The sequence below is a fragment of the Mauremys reevesii genome, linkage group 4 (assembly GCF_016161935.1).
Source record: "Mauremys reevesii isolate NIE-2019 linkage group 4, ASM1616193v1, whole genome shotgun sequence".
Classification (NCBI taxonomy): Eukaryota; Metazoa; Chordata; order Testudines; family Geoemydidae; genus Mauremys; species Mauremys reevesii.
The window spans coordinates 80433334-80454681 of record NC_052626.1 but is presented as its reverse complement, the minus strand read 5'-3'; the positions used below and the strand labels follow the sequence as shown (position 1 = coordinate 80454681).

Genomic DNA, 21348 nt, shown 5'->3' with positions numbered 1-21348 from the left:
GGATTATTTTGATTATTCAGTTGATTATATTGTCATCTTTTCTTCTGGGGTTTTAAAGGTGTTGGTATTTTCTCTGGTTTCTCTGTGCTTGCAGAATAGAATAAAACAGGACTAACAAATATTAGCACTAATAATTATTCACCTGAAAATCCCCACTGGACATTTATTACTTGCTATTCATTTGAAAGTTTCTGTGATCCACCCTGGAAACAGAACACCATGTGATTTATAGCTATTGATTATTGACGAATTTTTTTGTGTTATGTGGTTTGATATTCACAAACATTTCATAGATCCATAGACTTTAAGGCCAGAAAAGACCATCATGATCATCTTGTTTGACCTCCTGAACATCGCAGGCCACAGAACTTCATCCATCCAATCCTGTAATAGACCCATAACCTCTGGCTACATTACTGAAGTCCTCAAATCATGATTTAAAAACTTAAAGTTATAAAGAATCTACTGTTTACTCTATTTTAAACCAAAAGTGACCCGTGCCCCATGCTGCAGAGGAAGGTGAAAAACTCTTGGAGTCACTGCCAATCTGACCTGAGGGAAAATTTCTTCCTGACCCCAAATATGGTGATCAGTTAAACCCTGAGCATATCAACAAAACAAACTGTAATCTGAATAGGATTAGTTCAAACAATTCAGATAATACTTACAAATAACTCATATATTTGAGAAAATTGAAATGAAATGGCCTGTCTCAATTATCAGAATCTGCCTTTCTGGAGACAAGCACTGTAATGTATATAAAGCACTGAAATCCTCCAAAAAGAAAATTATTCTTCCCTGCCATACTTGTGATTCAGTCTTCATGCCATGTAACTGAGATCAAACTGAGTTACAAAGGCAAGCTGATGCTGCTATTTCTTCTCTTCTCACTGTTGCTTTTACCTCTGTTTTCAGAGGATTTCTGTTGAAAACATTGCCCCTGAACAGGAACATGGCCAGTGATAATGTTATAGAAAATAGAAAGTCCTCTCTGCTTTTCTGTTCTTATGCTCTAAAGCACCAATTCAGCAAACACTTAAGAACATTCTTAACTTTGAATATGTGAGTAGTTGCACATGATGACGTGTTTGGTGCAACACCACCTAAATACAGCAGGAATATCAAATTAAATATTGCCGATTTCATTCCATCATTTTCTTATATGTTGTTATGTGCCCTTTATGTTACAGAAGCAGGTTTGCTCCCACCCATGGTCAGACTCTACTTGTCTGGAGGGAGTATAACTAAATGAAACAGTGAAATCTTGAAAGAGAAAATTAATAGTTGTAAATGAGACATAATCCTCATTCTGAGTGTCTGATCAAACCTGAATTATGGGACCAAATTCTTGCAGCTTCTTTGTTGTTCTTGCTTCTGTGCCCATTTTCACTGCGTTTATGGTCAGCCAACGCACAGTCTTGAAAAATAGTACAGTGCTGGTAAAAAGATTTAGAAAACTACTAATGTGTCTTGAGTCAGAAGAAGTGTGAATTTAAGTTCTGTTGATGTCTGTTGATGTCTGAACTGAGATAATAAAGAGGAGCAAAACCTTTATGCCCTTTCTATGCTACTGAGTGTAGTAGCTATATGAAAGGACAAGGCCTGTTGTACAGAGAACTGAAGAAGAGAATAATATAAAGAGTGGTTCTGTGTGTATTAATTTCACAATTGCTTCACCACCATCATAATAGCTATGGTCTCCAATGGTGAGGCCAAACATGAAGACTCAACCCAAGATCCACTACTGCATACCGTTCATCCTGGTTGGAGCAATGCAGAGAAGTATCCCACAAATGTCACTAGGGATGATGTGCTGCCTGGAATTATTCCTCCAAGTGAAAATGATCAGGAAAAGGAATCTTCTCATACAGGTACCAGAAAGAATAATTAATTATGCGTGAGAATTTCAAAAGCACTCGGCATTGACCTAAATCTGCTCTCATTGAAATCAGTAGGAGTTTTACTATTTATTTTGACAGGAGAAGAATTTGACCAATGCTGAATACTTTTCAAAATCCCACCCTATACTCCATTTACTCCCTATTTGGAAGGAATAACACTACTTCTACATCTGTGTAATTTCATTATGATACTCTATTGAAAGTCTATTGACAAAATTTGATTTAGAGTGGGACTGTGATCATTAGCATGGAATCTAAAATTTCCTAGGTTGTGATTTCTTGTTTGCATTTTTCTGAGCTGATGTATTGGGGTTTTCTCTGACTATGTTGATTAAAGCTTGCTGAATAATGAAAAGCAAGATTCACACGTAACGTATAGATAAAAGTGAAATCCCAAAAGAGAAAATTATTGGTCACTATCATATTAATGGTCAGTCCTCAAACTCAGTAACTGAGATAAGACTTGGATTACAGAGGCAACTTGCTGCTGCTATATCTTTTCTTGCTAAGACATCTATTTATGTTATCAGCATGGATAAGTTCAGCCAAATCATAGTGCCCAATCAGCCAGATGGTGTTGGTTAAAAGTTGAGAACACCGATGATAATGTGGAACAAAATAGAGGGTCTCTGATTTTCTTCTCCTACAAACTTAATACAGTAGAAATATAAAACTTAATGGCCAAATGTAGAGCTGAAGATGAGAATATTCTGCAAATATTAAGTTCATCTTCAACCATCATCATAAAAGTTGCCATTGCCAGTGATGGTGCCAAACGTGAAGACAAATGTGAAGACTCATCCCATAGTATACTCACCCATATGGATCCAGGATGGGACAGTAAAGACAAGTATCCCACAAATACCACTATGGATGATTAGCTACATAGTGAACATGAAGATGAATCTCATCACTCTCTGTGAAATGAGATATTATTTCTTCTGCACAGTTCTCAAATAAAATATTTCATAATAAGGTTTCACGATGTGAACCAAGGAGAATTTGCCAGATATCCATAGATAGTGCTAGATGTTTTAATAATTGCTATTCTCACTACTCTCTCTCTTCCTGGATATTGGCATGATGGAGTTTTTTTATTCTGATTCTCTGTATTAGATACTTATTAGAGACTCTTCTGCCACGAACAGTGGAAGTTTTGTTCTTTCATAAAGTATGCTTATTGAATGTCTTACTAATCATTTGACAGCGTGGTAATGGCAAACCCTCACATTTTTGTATCTTAACCTATTAACCTTTATATTTCATCAGTAAGTTTGTTTTAGTGCACTTACAATGCGGCAATACAAATCTGGAGAGGTGGTAGTGGTTTAGATGAGCTTTTTGAAGGCTTAACTTTTTCACTAGGAGGGTGGTGAAGCACTAGAATGGGTTACCTAGGGATGTGGTGGAATCTCCTTCCTTAGAGGTTTTTAAGGCCCGGCTTGACAAAGCCTTGGCTGGGATGCTTTAGTTGGGGATTGGTCCTGCTTTGAGCAGGGGGTTGGACTAGATGACCTCATAAGGTCCCTTCCAACTCTGATATTCTATGATTCTATGATTGTCCCTATGGCTCATCAACAATCTCTTTATAGCAGAGCACTATAAAGGGATCAGAGAATGAATTTTACATAATAATTAGAGTATCGTAAATTCTTCATTCCATCATATCATCTTATGTTGTGTGTGCCTTTTATGCCACTGAAACGTTCTAAGCAGTGTCACCTAAGGACTATCACAATACTGAATCAGTGAAATCTCAAAAGAGAAAATCATTGTCATACTAATTGGACATGGTTCCAATGTTCAGCATTTGTGATCAATCCTAAATTACAGGGTAAGATGTCACTGCTACTTGCTCTTAGTATTTTAACAGTCTTGCTTCTATGTCTATTGTCACTGGGACTCGTCTAAAGTAAACCGCAACCCTGAGAAATAGCAAGAGAGTATGGGTTGAAAAGCTGAGAAACCAGTGACAGCGTGAAAGAAAGCAGAAGGCCCTCTCTTCTAGTGCTCTAAATACAGTAGAAATGCAAAGGATTTGGGCCAAATGTAGAGCAAAGAACTGAAGATGAGAATAATGTGGATAGTCTTTTTGCAAATATCAAATTCACAGCTGATTCAACCATTGTCATAACAGCTGTTACCTCCAATGATGGTGCCATATATGAAGACTCAACCCATGATTCACTGCCTCCAGATAATCAACCAGGATGGGGCAGTGAAGACAAATATCCCACAAATACCTCCAGGGATTATGTCATACCTGGACTTATTCCTGAAAATGAAGATGAGTCTTATACAGATACCAGTAAGAATAAGGAATTATATTTATTTCACCACCCTGTGTGTAATGAGACATTATTTCTTCTGCATACAATTTATTCACTATTATACCTTGTTGGAAATCTAAATTCTCAGCACAGAGGTGCATTGGTGTGGTGACGGTGTTTTTGACCTTATTGCATGGAATCAGTTGAACAACAATTATTATATTTTAATTTTCTTCTCTCTTTTTTCCTGGGTCTGTATATTGAACTTTCCTTTGGCTTTTTCTGTGTGGTGACTAGAATGAATTGAATAGTGAAAATAAGATTAAAAAATGTATTTGTGAATCTGAGCCTTGAATTGAATTTGACGTATATTTTGCTTTCTCCTTATTCTGTAACAACCAGGCATTCCCCTAAACCAGGTATCAGAGGGGTAGCCGTGTTAGTCTGGATCTGTAAAAGCAGCAAAGAGTCCTGTGGCACCTTATAGACTAACAGACGTACTGGAGAATGAGCTTTCGTGGGTGAATACCCACTTCGTTGGATGCAGCTCATGCTCCAATACGTCTGTTAGTCTATAAGGTGCCACAGGACTCTCTGCTCCCTAAACCAGGGAAATCCCTAAATGTCTTGGCAGGTCAGGTTGCTAAATATATGTAGAAAATAGAGCCTGGTAATTCCAAAATCCCATTTTTTTATCCTATAGTACCAACAGCCTAAATATTTTCTGTCTCATTGTTGTGCTTTAATGACATTCTGATTTACGGAGATAAATTTGGTGAGGTGCTGTTGCATTTGTGAGCTTATCTGACTGCTTCTCCCATTTGCTGAGATCAGACCTGAGTTCCAGAGACAAGTAGATACTTCTGCTTTCCCTGCTCAGGCTTCCATGTCCATTATCATTAGGGTTCTGTTAAGCCACAGTAATCCAACAGTGTTGGTTAAAAAGATGAGAAATGTGGATCAAAAGCCTTCTGTGCTTCTCTCCTCTGATACTCTAAATACAGCAGAAATTTTAAAGAGCCAGGCCAGGCATAGAGGCAAACAGTGAAGATGAGACTAACATGGCTAGTGCTTTTGCAATTATTAAGTTCCCAATTGCTTCACCATCATTATAACAGCTGTGGTCTCCAATGATGGTGCCACACATGAAGACTCAACCCAAGATCCATTGTTGCACAGTGTTCATCCTGGCTGGGGCAATGAAGACAAGTATCTCACAGCTACCTCTAGGGATGATGTGCTACCTGGAATTATTCCTACAAGTGAAACTGAACATAAAAATGATTCTTCTCATACAGGTACCAGTAAGAACAATAAATTTTCGTCTTGTTACTTCTTTTTTTGGATGAAACAGTTTTAATTGTTATTTCACCATTTTTAATATGCTAAAGGTCTATTGATAACTCTTAGTAAGTTGTGGCATGTTATTGTACCTGATTGCAGGAAATCAGCTAATCAAAATTTTCAGTAATATTGTGAAATTATTTTTTATTTTAGTTTATTCTTGACTTGTTTCTTTTTGTGTTAAGAGTTTCTTCCTTGAGTTGTTGGATTGGTACATAATGAGCTTGCATGAGGGCTATTCTCCTTGTCTTCTTAGGTAATGCTAGGTGTCCTAATAATCATTCTTCTTGCGACTCTATCGTTTTGCAAGCTGTACAGCTTGGTGATGCCAAGTGCTCTCATTTTTGATCTTGCATTCCTGTTAATCTTTATACTATCATCTCTGAGTTTATGTTCTGGTGTGCTTGTAATTGGGGGATATAAATCTGGTGCGGTGATGGTGTTTTGGGTGAGATTTTCTGATGGCTTGTTCCTGTGGCTCACCAGTAACCCCTTTATAGAAGAGCACTGTCTAGAGGATCAGGGACAGGATTTTACAAAATAATTGCAATATCATAAATTTTCCATGCCATTCCATCAGACCTTCATACATTATGTGCGCCTTTTATGTCACTGAAGCCTGTTCTAAGCAGTATCACTTAAGGACAAGAACATAAAAGAAATTAGTGAAATTTCTAAAGAAAAAATAATTGTCATATTTATTGGACATAGTTCCAATGCTCGGCATCTGTAATCACTCCTGATCACTCCTGGCTGCTTCTTGCTCTTGGGTTTGTTTGTTTTGGGTTGTTTTATTTGGTGGTCTTGCTTCTGTGTCCATTGTCACTGAGACTCTTCTAAATTAAATCATAACCCTGAATAACAGCAAGGGGATGTTGGTTAAAATGTTGAGAAACCAGTGACAATGTGAAAGAATGCAGAAGGCTCTCTCTTCTTATGCTCTAAATACAATAAAAATGTAAAAGATCAAGGCCTGTTGTAGATACAACAGGACCAGAAGAGGAAAATAATGGTGGAGGTGGTTCTACAAATATTAAGTTTAAAATTGATTCAAGCATCATCATAACAGCAGTGGTCTCCAATGATGGTATCAAACATGAAGATTCAACTAAAGATCCACTGACACCTGGCATTCATCTTGGAGGGGATAATGAAGACAAATATCCCACAAACAATCCCATTGATAAACCTGGAGTTTTTTCTGACATTGAAAGTGGACATGGCAGAGGACCAGCTTCTACAGTCACCAGTAAGAACAGTGAATTACAATAATTTTGTCTAATCCTTCACCCCTTTTTTAATGTCTCCTGATATAAAGGTAAATTTGTAAAGTATTGGGGGAAATGTTATGATCCAAAAGTTTTTTCTTTTAATTGGAGTTTTGAAAGCTAGAAAATAGCCTCCTACCAATGTGCATGAAAGAGAAAGTGTTTTAATTGTAGAACTATGTGAAGTGGGATAATTTAAGATTAGTGTTTCCAGCAATCTTTCTTCTCAGAGAAGATGAGTAGCATTGCTTCCTTTCACCAACTCTGGGGATCCTCTCTAGAACATCAGAGAAACATCTGATTGCAATTGCTAGTGTTCCAGCGTCAAGCTGTGGAGATAGTATTTTCTATACTAACGGCTCAAAACACAGAACACTTTTGTTCCATCTTCCTGATCATTTTATTCTCTGTCATCCAATGGCAGTTATTTTGAATGCTAGCAAAGTAAAACTTAGTCCAACCAGCCCTCACCCCACCCTCCTGATATTATGAACGGAAAAGAATGGAAGAGAATTTCCAGTATGGCATTTCCGCCTGCCCCTTCTTCCCCCCCCCCCCCCCCGGAGTAATTTTGCTGTTAAGTAACTCATCAGTGATTATTGGCATCTATGGGTGCTAGGAAGCAATAGGCTTTTCATTTCTCAGCTGCTTCAGTTTTAAAAACTTGTTTCTGATAGAGCTCGTTTGTATAAAGAAATAACATGCATTGATCACAGTGTGAATGTTGTTGTTCCATGTTGTAACATGCAAGTAATTATATTTGAAAATTAAGAGGCTTTCCTGTATGCCCAAATGTACTTTTCATTTAAATTATCAACCCAGAGGCTAAGGTTTTCCTAAATGCTATCCCTTCTCAGTCATGCTGCGCCAAATTGTCTGTTGGTATAACTCCATAGAAGTCAATGCAGTCGTGCCAGCAGAGAATTTGTCCAACAATCTACAGCCATTTTTTGCACACAGCCAAAAATATGAACATGTGTTAATACCGCATCTCTCATCAAAGTATTTTTGAAGATAGTCATGAAACATTAATAGTTTAAAAGAGTTTGCATCAAATAAACTCTTTAATTTGATTTTGAAAGGAGCTTTGAATATGAAAAATGAGTTGGTTCTATGGTGGAGACACACTGATTTGGTTTCTGTAGTTTCTGGACTCTATCTGGGTTACATTAAATGTTCTAGATGTTACTCTCTTCCCACACCAGTTTTACACTGGCATAAATCCATTGGCTTTGGTGGAGGCAGTGTTATTTACATTGGTTTAAGTGAGATCAGAACCCAGCCCTCAGTCTTTTCAGATCTTAATGAACAACATGATACAAACTGAGCAAAATAAACCAGATCAAAACTGCCTTTAGAGGCCAAATTTTATAGAGCATAGATGCCTCAAGTATTATAAACGTAATAACTATATTTTATAAAATGCTATTTTATTTTTCTATTTGTAATATTTAAATGTGTAACTTTCAAAGGAGAACTCATGTCTCCCGACTTCCAGTCCCTCATTTTATTAGGCTGTCTCCCTAAATTACTGTGTGTACATTAGACACTGTGTAGAAATGTTTGGTTGCTTTTCTTTTTTGAATATGTAAAATCTGACAGAGCTGGAGCTGAGGTAACTTTCAAGGATCATCTGTTTAGATGCTTAGCAGAATCAAAGACATGATATTAGCGGAGCAACAGAGCTCACGAGACCCTCTTCCCAACATTTTCCTTGCTTTGGCATGCTGTGCGTCCATTTCTTTTAGTGCTGTGGCATCATAGCAAAGCAGAGAGACTGCTAGATCACAACTCTATCACAGTGGAAAATGTGTGCGCACATTGAGGGAGGGAAGGAAGGTCTTTTTTTCATGAGATGGGCCCTGCAAAGCATGAATGGGATGACAAAGAAAGTTCACTTCCCGTGTTAATAGAACATATTTAAAGGCTCATTCTGAAGAAATTCTTTTCTCAGTTTGCTATGCCTCATGTTTTGACTTGCTTTTCCTCTATAGTCATGTTCAGCTGTGGTCTGACATCATAAATATGACTGATCTTTTGCCCAAAAGCCACAGTGGGATAGTGAAACCATGCACTGAAGAAATCCAAATACATATTTGATTCTTCACAAAGAAATTTAAGTTGTCATTAAATGAACCTCACAGAGGTCCCTAGCACCCCTGTCTGTCTACTTCCTGCAAGTGTCTCCTACGGAGGGGATAATCTGGGCCTGTGATGTTAAGTTGCATAATTGAATCCTAAATGTTGTGAATATTTCTGTGGTGTTGATAATATAGTTCTAGACAGCTAAAATCTTTAGTAAATATCTGGGCTTCATTGCTATACAAAAGTTAGCGGTTCAGTTCAAAGGGGTTTTGTGGATGGAGCATCATGCTAGGGCCTCTGATCAGGTAACAATGTCTCTTGAAGTCTGTGGGTACACAATCCACCGTAATAGTTTAACCATCTTTGTCTGTTTTCTTGGAGATCAGCTCAGCTCCACCAGATGCTAAATTCAGTGCTCAGTTCTTGTTGTGGGCTATGAATTTCCCATGAGATAGCATGAAGTAGTCCATCAGACATAAATAAAAACATCTGGAGGTTTCATGAAGAGCCTGTTAACAGCAGAAGAAAAATGTGCTTCTTAGTTGTTTGTTTGCCAGCTATTATTAGGAAATGAGATCAGAGATTCTGGCCAGAGAGGAGCCGTGAAGTGCTTTGAAGGGTGAAGGGAAGTTTAAACTAGACAAGGGAGAATCTATGAGAAATTCAAAGGGTATATAGGTGTGTGTGGCGGGGTGGCTTGACTGGAAAAAGGCACCAACGTGAGGGTAGAGGAGGCCGAGACGTTACCATCCTCAAGAATTAAGTTGATCGGTGCACGGCCCAGCAAATGTTATTTAATGAGAAATAGGCCAGAGTGGGGGTATGTGGTTGAATTGCAGACCTAATCCAACTTCACAACTCAACTGTCTTCCAGAGGCTTCACTTCTGGAACATGAAACTTCTGAGAACTGTAACCATATCAGCAGCTAAACAGAGTGCCTAGGGTCTAGAAGGACCATTCAAAAAACCAACACCAACCGACATGGTGATGTCCTGGTTCAGCACGAAAGAGATACCTGCTCCAAGTATAACCCACTGGATCTATCTCTATAATGTAATCAGTTGATGTCACTATAGCAATGTTTGTGACCTTACAGACTGATTTTGGCTAACCAATACCAATGTAAAATCCGCATATAGCATGGATTATAAACTTACTCTGGTCAGTAAATTGCTATGTGGCTGACTCCATTTGATTTGTGAAATCATGGAACCACTTGGGTCCTAGTCAATCCAGTTCTTCTTTTGCTCCCCAGACAGAAGGCTTTGAGAGTGCTGAGAGGACAGCGTTCTTGGCCTGATTTGGAGAGAGTACCTCACACGTTGCTCAACAGCATACCCCCTGGTTGTTTAAGGGCAGGGTCTCATCCAATATAAGGCCAGAAAATAGTTGTTGTAGGTGCATGATGGTGATAAAAAGACAAAGGGATCTATCTGCAAGTGTGCAGAGGACAATCTTTCCATTAGGAATAACATTCTGATGTTTGAGACCTCTTCATGACAGTAGCTATCACAGTAAATGACAATTCTGTTTCATGAACATTTGAGGTTTCCAGATTTGTTTTTGTTCCATAGTGGAATGAAAACAAAACCTTTAGAAAGTTTTCATGAAACAAATTTGTGTTGAAACCTCCATTTTTGGATTTAAAAGATGAGGTTTTCAATTTCCCTCTGTCTCTCTTTCTCTCTCTCTCTCGGGAATTGACCAGACAGTCCTTCCTGAACCTCAGAAACCTTCCTGTCAAAAATTTCATCAAAATCAATACCTTTCTGCAAAACATTTTTATTTCGATGAAACAGCATTTTTGAGTGGAAATTTTCTGACCAGCTTCACATTTTAACCCATGAAACAGTAGCATGATAAAAAGTGAAAACTGCCCCAAAACAACAAGATGCTATTGTTGAGAAAAAGGAATCATATTATTCAAGATAACAAGGCCAGCCTTAGTTATACTGATTATGAACGTGTTTTGAAGATCTGTGGGCTGTGCAACATTTTTCTATGCTACTTTAGTATGAGATTTTGAAGTGCAAACGTCTTCTTTCTGGACTCAAGGTGAACTTTGTAGTCATATCATCCTTTTGTGAAAGGGCAAGTCTGTAGTCTATAGCTGCCTGTTAAATATCCTCTAGGCTTGTTGGTCATAATGGATGTTTTTGTTGTCTAGGTTCTACACGTAACAAACATGGTGGCAGAAGAGCAAATCCATCTGGACAGGTCACAGAACCAAACATAACTTCACAGCCAAGATCAGCCCAAATACCAGGTTGGTATCTCAAGCCATTGCCTTTGACAGTCTGATCACAGAATTAAAGAAATGGAGATGAAGAGGTTATTATAGGAGATCATAGGTAATCCACATTTCTGCCAATGCATTCAGTTCTTCAACTCTGAAGCAAAATATTCAGGACCCTTGGAAAGGTGAAAATAGAGATCTAGAGCACTGGGAGGTTCTGCATATGTCGCAGATGCTTCTACTATATTATCTACAATGTGTATGATTATGTGTTAGAAAGATATCATACCAGATTCTACCTCCATTGTATCGTGCCCGACACAATATCAATGGAAGTGATCCCATAAAAGTAGCTTCACTCTTGGGCCTAATTTTGCTCTCACTTACATTGGTTTATCTCCGTTGATTTACTCTCAATTTACACTTGGGTAAATGAATTCAGAATCAGGCTCAGAATTTACAGTTAGTGTCAGGTTCTCATGTAGTAGCTCTATGATGCAAAGTTTGGATTGTAAACAGTGTAGGGAAATGTATTAACTGGAAACAAACAAACAAAAAAGCCTTTCTCTATTGTTTCCAGATTTCTGCTGGTATGAGCCAGTTTTTCTGAAACCAGAAATGGAGGACAAAGTTGACCTCAAAATGTCCCTTTAAAGAAGGGGTGGGCAAACTTTTTGGCCTCAGGCCCACATCGAGTTTTGGAAACTGTATGGAGGGCTGGTTAGTGGAGGCTGTGCCTCCCCAAACAGCCAGGCGTGGCCCGGCGCTGCCCCCTATCCAATCCCCCCTGCTTCTCGCCCCGATGGCCACCCCTCCGGACTTCTGCCCCATCCAATCAATCCCTCCATTCCCTGCCAGCCCCCGCAGGGCCCCTGCCCCATCTACCCCCCCCATCCCCTGACAGCCCCCAGAACCTCAGTCCCTGACTGCCCCCCACCACCCAATCCAACCTCCCCCCCATTCTTGGCTGCCCCCCCGGGACTCCTGCCCTCATTCAACCCTGTTCCCTGCCCTCGGACCACCCCCACCCCCTGACCACCACCCCGAACTCCCCTGCCCTCTATCCAACCCCTCCACTCCCTGCCCCCTTACCACGCTGCCTGGAGCACCAGTGGCTGGCAGCGCTACAGCCACACTGCCCGGATGGAGCCAGCCACGCCACTGCGCAGCACAGAGCACCAGGTCAGGCCGGGCTCTGCAGCTGCGCTGCCCCAAGAGCTCGCAGCCGCCCAGAGCATTGTGCTGGCAGCGTGGCAAGCTGAGGCGGTGGAAGAGGGGGAACAGCAGGGGAGGGGCTGGGGGCGAGCCTCCTGGGCCAGGAGCTCAGGGGCCGGGCAGGAGGGTCCCACCTCTGCTTTAAAGGTTTAGGATCTGTTTAAATGGCAAAATGAAGAAAAATGTAGACCTTCCACTTTGCTTTTAAGTCACCTCTATTTGCATATTGTTTCAGATATCTCAAAACCAGGCCTCTCTCTCTCTCACTGAAGAAGTAAATGACTAATGCAAATCCTTTCCCCCGCTATAGGCCCAATCACTGTCTCACAGTATAGAGTTTCCACATGTTAACATTCAGCGACAGTTTCGTTTAATTTGACATTCAACATAATTAAATGTATTTCTCATTCACATGCTCAGTGTAACTATCAGTAATGTCTTAGCACAGTTTTACTTACACTCTTGTGTTAGCACCATATTATATTTACATTCTTGCATATTAAAGAAAACTCTGACAGTAATGGGAGAGGTGTATTGTAAACAACTGCAAAAGTGTCCAAGTTCCTGCTATTGTGTCAAACTGCAAATTAGAATAGAAGCTAAATTATTTCCCAATTCCACCCACAGAATGGCTGATCATAGTGGCTTCTCTTCTGGCACTGGCATTGATTCTGGCAGTCTGCATTGCTGTCAACAGTCGGAGCAGGTAAGGAAGCCCATTTCTAGCTTTGGTTAGAGGAGGTCATTGCTGGAGAACATGCTGCCTTGCTGTCTTTATTGTTGGGAGAGCTATGAAGCTTCTGGTAGCTTTGGAAAAGCACAGAGAAGAGTTTCTGCCAAAATGGCACTCTCTGTGAACAGCACACCTCTTCTTTTGTAATAAACAGTAGTTATCAGACATTGCTGAGGTTTGAGGCTCTGGTCCTGTGCTGAGCGCTGTGCAGTGAACCCTTGCACTTATGTGGAGCCCTATTGATATCAGTGGGTGAATGGGTCATTATTGTTGTTCGTTTTCACAGTAACAAAAACTGAACTTATGCATGGCAGAGTAAGGGAATAATTTCTCTCTGTGTTTTACATACTAATGGCCTGATCCTGCTTCCTCTGAGGTCAATGAAAGTTAATAATATGCTAGATGGATGTGAACAGAAGCACATACAGTAAATAACAAGGTGGTCCCCAGGTTAACTAAATATAAACCCACTGTGTGTGTTGCATAGGCCACAAGAGTACAATTACTCTGTGTGATAAGCTGTATACACCCCATCCAGAGGACTGTAGAGACAGGATTCACTGGCTCCCACTAGCTAAAGGAAGGGTCACAGCTGCCAATCCTGATAGCAGGAGTTTGCAGTGAGCCTAGCTGGATCAGCTGCAGAGAAGCAATTCCCCAGTCCCTCCAGCAGACTATAAAAGGGTTCTGCTGTGGGGCATTTGAAGCTGGTGCTGATGACTGGAGGAATGGCTCTTTAGTTAGAAGGCTGGAATTGAGGGAAGAATTGAATTGGGAGGGGGAGAAGGTGGTCCTTTGGATCTTGGCTGACATAAGCCACAGTTTTGACCTTTGCTTTAGGATTGGTTGAGGGAAACCCTGTAGTAAGCAAAGGGTTTAATTTAGCAGAAATCTTTTAAGTATTCAGAATATTCCTTGGCAGTGTCAAGTTCACTACTTTTCTTCCCTGTTCTCTTAGCTTATAGTGTCATTTCTACAGCACCTTCTGTATGAGGCTCTTTTACAAACATTAGGGAAAATATCCTCACAATACTACTGTGAGATAGATAAATGCTATTTGCCCCCATTTACAGATGGGGAAACTGAGGCACCAAAAGGTCACATGACTTACCCAAGTTTAACCAGGAAGTCTGTGGAAACCAGGTCTCCTTACTCAAAATCCTAAACACAAGACTGTCTTTCTTCTCTTATTAATAGCTGTTCTGAGGTTTACTATTATTTGTTGGTAACAGATTGCCACTTTTATTTTAAACTTGAACTTTCCATCAGTGCAAATATTCTCATACACTTTTGTCATAGTACACAATGGGCTACATTTAATTCCACTGGCCATCTTTAAAAGCAGTGATTCCCTCACCTCTGGTGCCTGCATGCCCAAGAAAGTGAGTGTTGCTTAAAAGGGAGGAGACAGAGCCAGGCTGGCCATTTAAATGTGATCTCCACTAGCAGCATACCATAGTGGAAATTAAAGCTGGAGAGAGGGAACCCTTGATTAGATCCTCCCCCAAATTAAAGCAGGCTTATGTGAAGCGGGGAAGTGCAAATTGGGTGAACTCAGACTGTGATTTGTGGGCCAGGTCCTCAGCTGATGTAAAATGATACTGTTCAAGTCAACAGAGGTGGTGCTGATTTACACTGGCTGAGGTTATGGACCTATGACTATATCCACATTAAGTGTGCTCCTTTGATAGTCTAGAGAAACTGCTACTCTAAACTATCAGTCACACAAGGTAAAACACACAAGAATCTACAACCTCCCTCTTGTTAGGTGATCTAGGAATTAGAGTGTGAATGTTATGGTTTATTGAATTGTATCACTCTGCTATGTCTACAAAGCTGAGTCTTCTTCTCCTCCCCGTTTCCCTCCACCCACAAATCACCATATAAACAGCCAGGTCCAGTCATGATCAAATACAGACAGATTCTGTCCAGAAATTAAACAATCTGGAAGTTATACATTATTAACTACTTTTTAAAATTGAAAACATATTTTTACTTTGAAATTCAGGGAGTTAAATTATACATACAGCATAATGCTAGGTGCGCGCGCGCACACACACACACCTGCTAATTTGTACTGACTAGGAGGCAAATTTTGTGAAGTAGGAGGTAGAGGTCTGCTCCAACACCCATTGAAGTGAAGGGGAATCTTTCCATTGACTTTAAGGGACACTGGATCAGGCCTTAAATTAATAAATTCAGGGTTGTTTTTTTTTAAAAACCATGGGTAACTTTTTGCTCATCTATTTGACAAGTGTAAATTAGTGTTAATTACTTACAGTAATTTATACTACCTAATAAGCATACTGTAGAATATTTTCTAAAAAATTATAAGTCTTAGAAATATGAAAATAGTAATTCATGATCTCACAATAGCAACTTTGTTGTGAGATCTTTGCTGAAAAGCAGGATGGAGTAAACTGAAGGTTTTGTGAGAGGGTTGTTAGGGAGTTAGAAAGTAGAATTTGGAAGGCTTTCACACACATTTTTAAATGACCAGCTAAGTTATAATGTGTTTCCAATACTTACTTGAACTTTAACCAACCAATCACATATAGTTTCATTCTCCTCATACAGAGTGGTCAGGAAGTATATATTTTAATGCTTCAGAATCCAATTTTCACAAGAAAACTTTGACTTGCCTAAAGCACCAAAATGTTTGACTGAGCCTCTTTAGTTGGGAGGTTTATGTGCCACAGAATGTCTTAGAAATTCCAACCAAAGTAGATCATTTTGATGAATAGGGAATAGCTTGATCTTATAATTTAAATTTTCCCTTTTTCACAATTCCTATCTGGGTTATATTTTGAAATAGTGTGACCCAAGGCCCAGCATGACTTGTGGAGCCCCAACAAAATGAATGAATATTTTATGTAAAGAATCCACCTTTCTAGTCTGAATAGCCTCTCCACAATATTCATGGATTGTGAATGGTCCTTCTGTCCACAATCCATGATGAAATGCAGCACATTTTAGATATCATTTTGGAAAGAAATTATGTTCTGCCTCATATCCCATGGAACCCCATTACTGTGTAGTATTTTCTCTATTGGTGTTGTGTGGGTGTAATTCAGGGCTGAATTTGCTCACATGTGTTGCATAATGTAAACATAGCAAATTGAGACAAGGTGGATCTGCTCTCAGTCACATTGGCTAAAACAGCTGTTGTATGTCTGTCTGGCAAAAAATATATATACTTGGATCAAACTAAAGATGGAGAAATAATTTAACTGCCAAATTAGTAGTTCAAATGGAATTCACTTAGCCAAAGCAGGAAGCATTTTAAAACACGTTTGCATAAACACTTTAGTTGTTTTCAAAGAATAGTGCTGCATGTGTATGTCTTTAATTAATTACATTTAACTATGCAACATAACCACAAAGCCAGTTTAACCAGCTCCCTGAGATATCCCTGAATGGTATAGAACCAGCACAGCTAGCGTCTATGCTACTTCTCCTCCTACAGCATAACACAGGGTGTGTTAGGGGGAAGCAGTGGCTGTTCCCACCCCCTTTTTCCAGAGTGCTGATGCATTATAATGCATGTCAGCTGACATATCAATCTCTTGGGGGCATAGTCAGCAGGTATAATTTGTAGCTGTACTAAGGCTGTTCAGAACTACATGAGGGATTGGTCAGCATAGAACCAGTCGCAGGATCAGAAAGCCTCAGATAACTTATTTGTGACCTCATCTATAGCTGTATCTAGGATGCAGCTGAGAATCTGAGGCATAATAGCTAAGCCCAGTCTTTATTTTCCATCCTCAATATAGCCTTTAACAAGCCAAACTGTTGATGATAGTATTGTGACCCCTTCCACAACTGTCCGCATAGTTCTAGTCCTGACACACTATAAAGAGAACAGAAGAGAAAAGTGATGAGAAAAGTGACCCTCTGGCACTCAGTCCATCTTACTCTTACCCTCTGGGATAACTGGAGATAGGTTGGAACCCTGGATCCAAATATTACCAGTTCCAAATGTTGAACCTTCAGACCTAGTTCTAAAAATAACTGAGCAACATATGAAGGATGGGATTTTCCAAAGAACTGTGTTCCCACTTAAGTCAATGGGAGCAGAATAAGGGCAGTGAAGGATACTTTTGGATATCCCACCTGAAAAACTTAATATATCCACTAAAGACAAAAGCTTTATGTATTATATTTGAGCTTTTCTCCATTGATAGACTCAAGTTTTATTTCCTTTGCCCCCTTTCTAGAAAATCTACTCTGTATATTGTGCTTCCCAGTTCCATAATCTCCATTTGTGTTGCTTATTTTTACTAGATGTGGGCAGAAGAAAAAGCTAGTGATTAACAATGGCAAAGGGTCAGTGTCAGACAAGAAGATGGGTGGACTGAATGGAGAAGCCAGCAAATCTCAAGAAATGGTGCACTTGATACATACAGAACAGCCAGATAATCGAACAGGATCATGTGATGAATTCCTGACCACAGACGAAACGAAAAATCAGCAAGAGGCTACCATGAAGACTGGGATGTAATTAGAGTTGGTTCATCTTGTAGATCGAGAGTTGGGGAAATCAAAATCACATGGAACTGGGCCTGGAACTCACAGATGCAATGTGCTACTGATGTCTTTTGAGCATAATTAAGCATACATTTTATTCTTTTTAATATTTTTAAAAATCAGGTCCAAATTTTAAAAAATTGACATTGCTTTCTGATATAAGCGCCTGAGACTTGCATAAATTTGGCAGTTCCCATTTCCTTCCTGGAAGACACTTATATGTAAGGAGGGATGTTAGTTGAAATCATATTTTCTCCAGTTGAGGCACCTTCACTAAGTGGATATACAGAAATATCTAGTCACTCCATCTCAAAGGCATTTATGATACTAAATTTACATAGTATGAGCATAAGTGAGGAATAAACATCTAGAGAGAAATAGAGTTAAAGAAAAAAAGGCTTCTGTAGAGTTTATATTACCCTAGAGTCTTTTAAAATCACCTTTCAGCCCTGCGGAGTTTGTCAGGTACATTCAGGATCTGCTGGTATAGGCAAACTGTGACATTTTAGATTACATCTTAGATTACAACTAGGGCTACAATGAGAGAACCCCAAAGGACAAAACTATTTATCTCTATTTTTTAAATGCCCATGGATATATAATGTCAATAATTTTTATTGGGGCAAGTGGGAAAAGACATGAAAACTTGAGCTGATACATAATAAACTTCTATTCTTTATTATCTTAACAATCTGTGCAGTTATCCTTCAGTTTCAAAACTGTCTGTTGCTGTTCCCCCCCATCAATCATATTTTGAGTATGTTCCCTACTTGTTAGTTAAGTTGACAAATAAATGCAGTGACCACAACTCAAAGACATATTTCAAAACCTAGCAGTAGGAAATGATCAAATAAGATGGCAATATTTTGTTTCTTGCAGAATAGGGCTCTATCTATCCCTGCTCTCAGATTTATCATAAGATGTTGAGCTTAGCACAACCTGTTTTTTCCCGTAATGGTTGCATGTTACACTATCTTGCTGATATTTTAACAGTCAAATTAAAATTATGTGATGTTCTCTTTTGGATTCTACTTCCACCATCTTTTTGTTTAAACTCTGATTATTAAAAATGCCAAGAGAAATATTGTTCACTTGTTGAAACAAGAAGTTGGAAAACTGCATAAAGATCAAAGAAAATGAAAGAAAACTATTCCAACAACATAAAATAGCTGCAGCTGCACTGACACATGCTTCCCTCCCCTTTGTACATCCCATTTATGTAAAGTATTTGTGTAAACTAAGATGGCGTGCAGTAACGTACACTGAATTGATTGTATATATTATCAGCAAGAAATCGAATTACCAGCAATAGTCTATCCAACTTCACTTTAATGAAAAATCTAAGTAAAAACAATTCATTATGTAATTATAATTAATGAGGACCCTATGCACCATGGGATGGGAACTGTTAAATGTTTAGTCAGTTAAGCAAAATAGTCCCATTCACTGACCATGGATCCTTAATGAACTGAGAAGAGCCCACTAGAGTCATTTATTTTAATTTCCTTTTTGAAGAAACTTCAGCAGTTAAAATTTCAGCTAGAATTGTCTAATATTGTGCTTTATTCATACCACTGTGCATGAAATTGCTGAGGTTGTGTTTCTCAATGTAGATCTTTAGCAGCTCTCCATAAGTGTTTAATGACATACTGTAACTCGGTAACATTCTCAGGCAGATTGCCATGGGTGAAATTCACCCTTGTGCAAGAGGGCCAGCAAAGCATGACTTAATTTGACTGCTTAAGTGGCATATGTGCTGGCCCACTGAACAGGGATGTTTCATATATAGAAAGTCACATGTTCGTGGGCTGTATTTGATCATACGCTTTGAAGTCAATGGAGTTATACCTGTTTACATCATCAGTAAATACGGTCCAATGTCAACATTCTCATCCCATCATGAACATACATAACTCACTTATGCTGTGGGATATTTGTTTCCTTCAGGCATTTTTCATTCCTGAAGTAGGTTTTGACAGTGTTTTCCATCAGCCATTGTAAATCGGAATGGTCTCTTGAAGGATGCATTTAAATGGGCACTGTGCATAAAATTTGATCAAAGCAGAGAGTCAGAACAAGGCCTATTCACCTCTTGAATCCTAGCTGAACATAGGGTCTCTACAAAGACCTCTTTAAGTACAGGCTTTGGCATGTTACACATTCGAATTCTTACTCTAAAGAGGAGTATACCTATTTAGATATTTAAAGGGGAAATCTGCCATTTCCTTCCCAGATTACTCAATTTTAGTATCTAATGGCAAGGACATCAAGACTTGACTTCTTTGGAGGTTTGCTTTTTTATTTTTTTGATAAGGTGGCATAAAATCTCTACTACAGAAGCAGTGCCATTATTTTATATATGCAAAAGTGATTCATATTAGATGTCATGTGCCACATGTGTAATTAATTTGCATTATAGTTTCAAAACTAGATTGTCATTTCATGCATATAACAATTGTTTGTACTGAGGTGGGGTTTTTATTGTTTGGGGACTTTTTTTGTTTATTACAGAGCACCCTTGATATATTTGTATATTTATTAACTGATTAATTAGAAGGAAGAAGGAATCATCTCAAAATTTTAACCAGAGACATGGAAAAAAAGTAAATTGAGCTTCCAAAAATAAATTTGATTCTAAATTAAGGGAAAAGATAAGACTGGCATTATTATAAGCTAGGGGTTTGGGTTTTTTTTTGTTTTGCTTTGTACCAGTGAGCCACAGGTCTATTTACATGGTTGTAAACCCTAGGCTACACCCAGCTGAAACTCCCTGTACTCTTGCATGCTTTACTAACATTGTGTGTGGGGTTTCCAAGCATTCATTCATCTGGGGAAAAAGCTCAGCTTGGCAGTTGAAATGGGTGGTTTGGCGTCTCTAGAAATTGGATGATGAGTCTAATTCTCATCTCACCTAGAGCTGAATCCTGTAAGATGCTGACCTCCCATTGAAGTCAGTGGCCGTTGAGGGGGCTCAGCACCTAATGGAATCAAGCCCTTACATCTGTGTCACACCACTAACTTAGAGCGATTTGGTGTGTGCATGGGCCCAAATATTTTTTGCTGGCACCACTTAATTTTCCAGTGAGACAGGTTTAAAAAGCAAAGTTTAGGGCAACCTTGTAAGCAGCATATGGTGTTCAATTACCTCAGACAATGCTGAAAATAAGAAATATAGCCAATACTTGAATTTACATGGAAAGGTTATCCAAAGCACCGAGTGTATGAAGAGTGAGAGGTGACTATAATCGCTCTCATTCTGATCAATGATTTCACCCATGTTTTCTGGATGATTTATAAAGAATGGTTTATTGAAGCAGAGAAGTGAGAAGGGTTACATTATGTTAAAACGCTTTATGGTAAGGGAGTGTTTTAAATATTTTCCACAACGTCTGTGGGAATCAGAATTCCAGTATGATATTTTTATGTTTTTTCTGGCATCTCAGGGATGTTTTTTGTGTGTAATTTGACAGTAACAAGAACCTACCCCTGTATTAAATAGCTTGGAAGGATTTAGCATGCTGATGGAGACTTCCAAAGAGATCATTACCAGGGCCCTGATTACCACAGAATAATGGAGCTGTGCAGAGACAGAGACTCCCCCCTTAATTAACCTTTCTATGGCTCCAGGAAAGTAACTATTTCCCTCTTAGAATTAGTTGTGAGACCCAGGAGACTTAGGGCTTGTCTACATTTATCAGGGATCAACACTGTGGCGATTGATTTAGCGGGTCTAGTGAAGACCCATTAAATTGACCACAGATCGCTCTC

The 21348-nt window shown here is 39.1% G+C and overlaps 1 protein-coding gene across 9 annotated transcripts in view; it reads left to right on the top strand.

The window, feature by feature from the left end:
- Positions 1 to 21144, top strand: part of CD44 (CD44 molecule (Indian blood group)) — a 101276-nt gene extending 80132 nt beyond the window's left edge. For 7 of the 9 annotated variants that reach the window (XM_039537162.1, XM_039537168.1, XM_039537166.1 and 4 more), the window contains 7 exons: positions 1692 to 1871; positions 4039 to 4209; positions 5290 to 5469; positions 6585 to 6764; positions 11037 to 11135; positions 12948 to 13026; positions 17338 to 21144. In XM_039537162.1, coding sequence (XP_039393096.1) covers positions 1692 to 1871; positions 4039 to 4209; positions 5290 to 5469; positions 6585 to 6764; positions 11037 to 11135; positions 12948 to 13026; positions 17338 to 17554 — 1106 coding nt within the window. In that variant the 3' untranslated portion in view covers positions 17555 to 21144. The remainder of the gene's footprint in view (positions 1 to 1691; positions 1872 to 4038; positions 4210 to 5289; positions 5470 to 6584; positions 6765 to 11036; positions 11136 to 12947; positions 13027 to 17337) is intronic. The other 2 variants (XM_039537161.1, XM_039537165.1) reach the window with 2 other exon arrangements.
- The last annotated feature ends 204 nt before the right edge of the window (positions 21145 to 21348 follow it).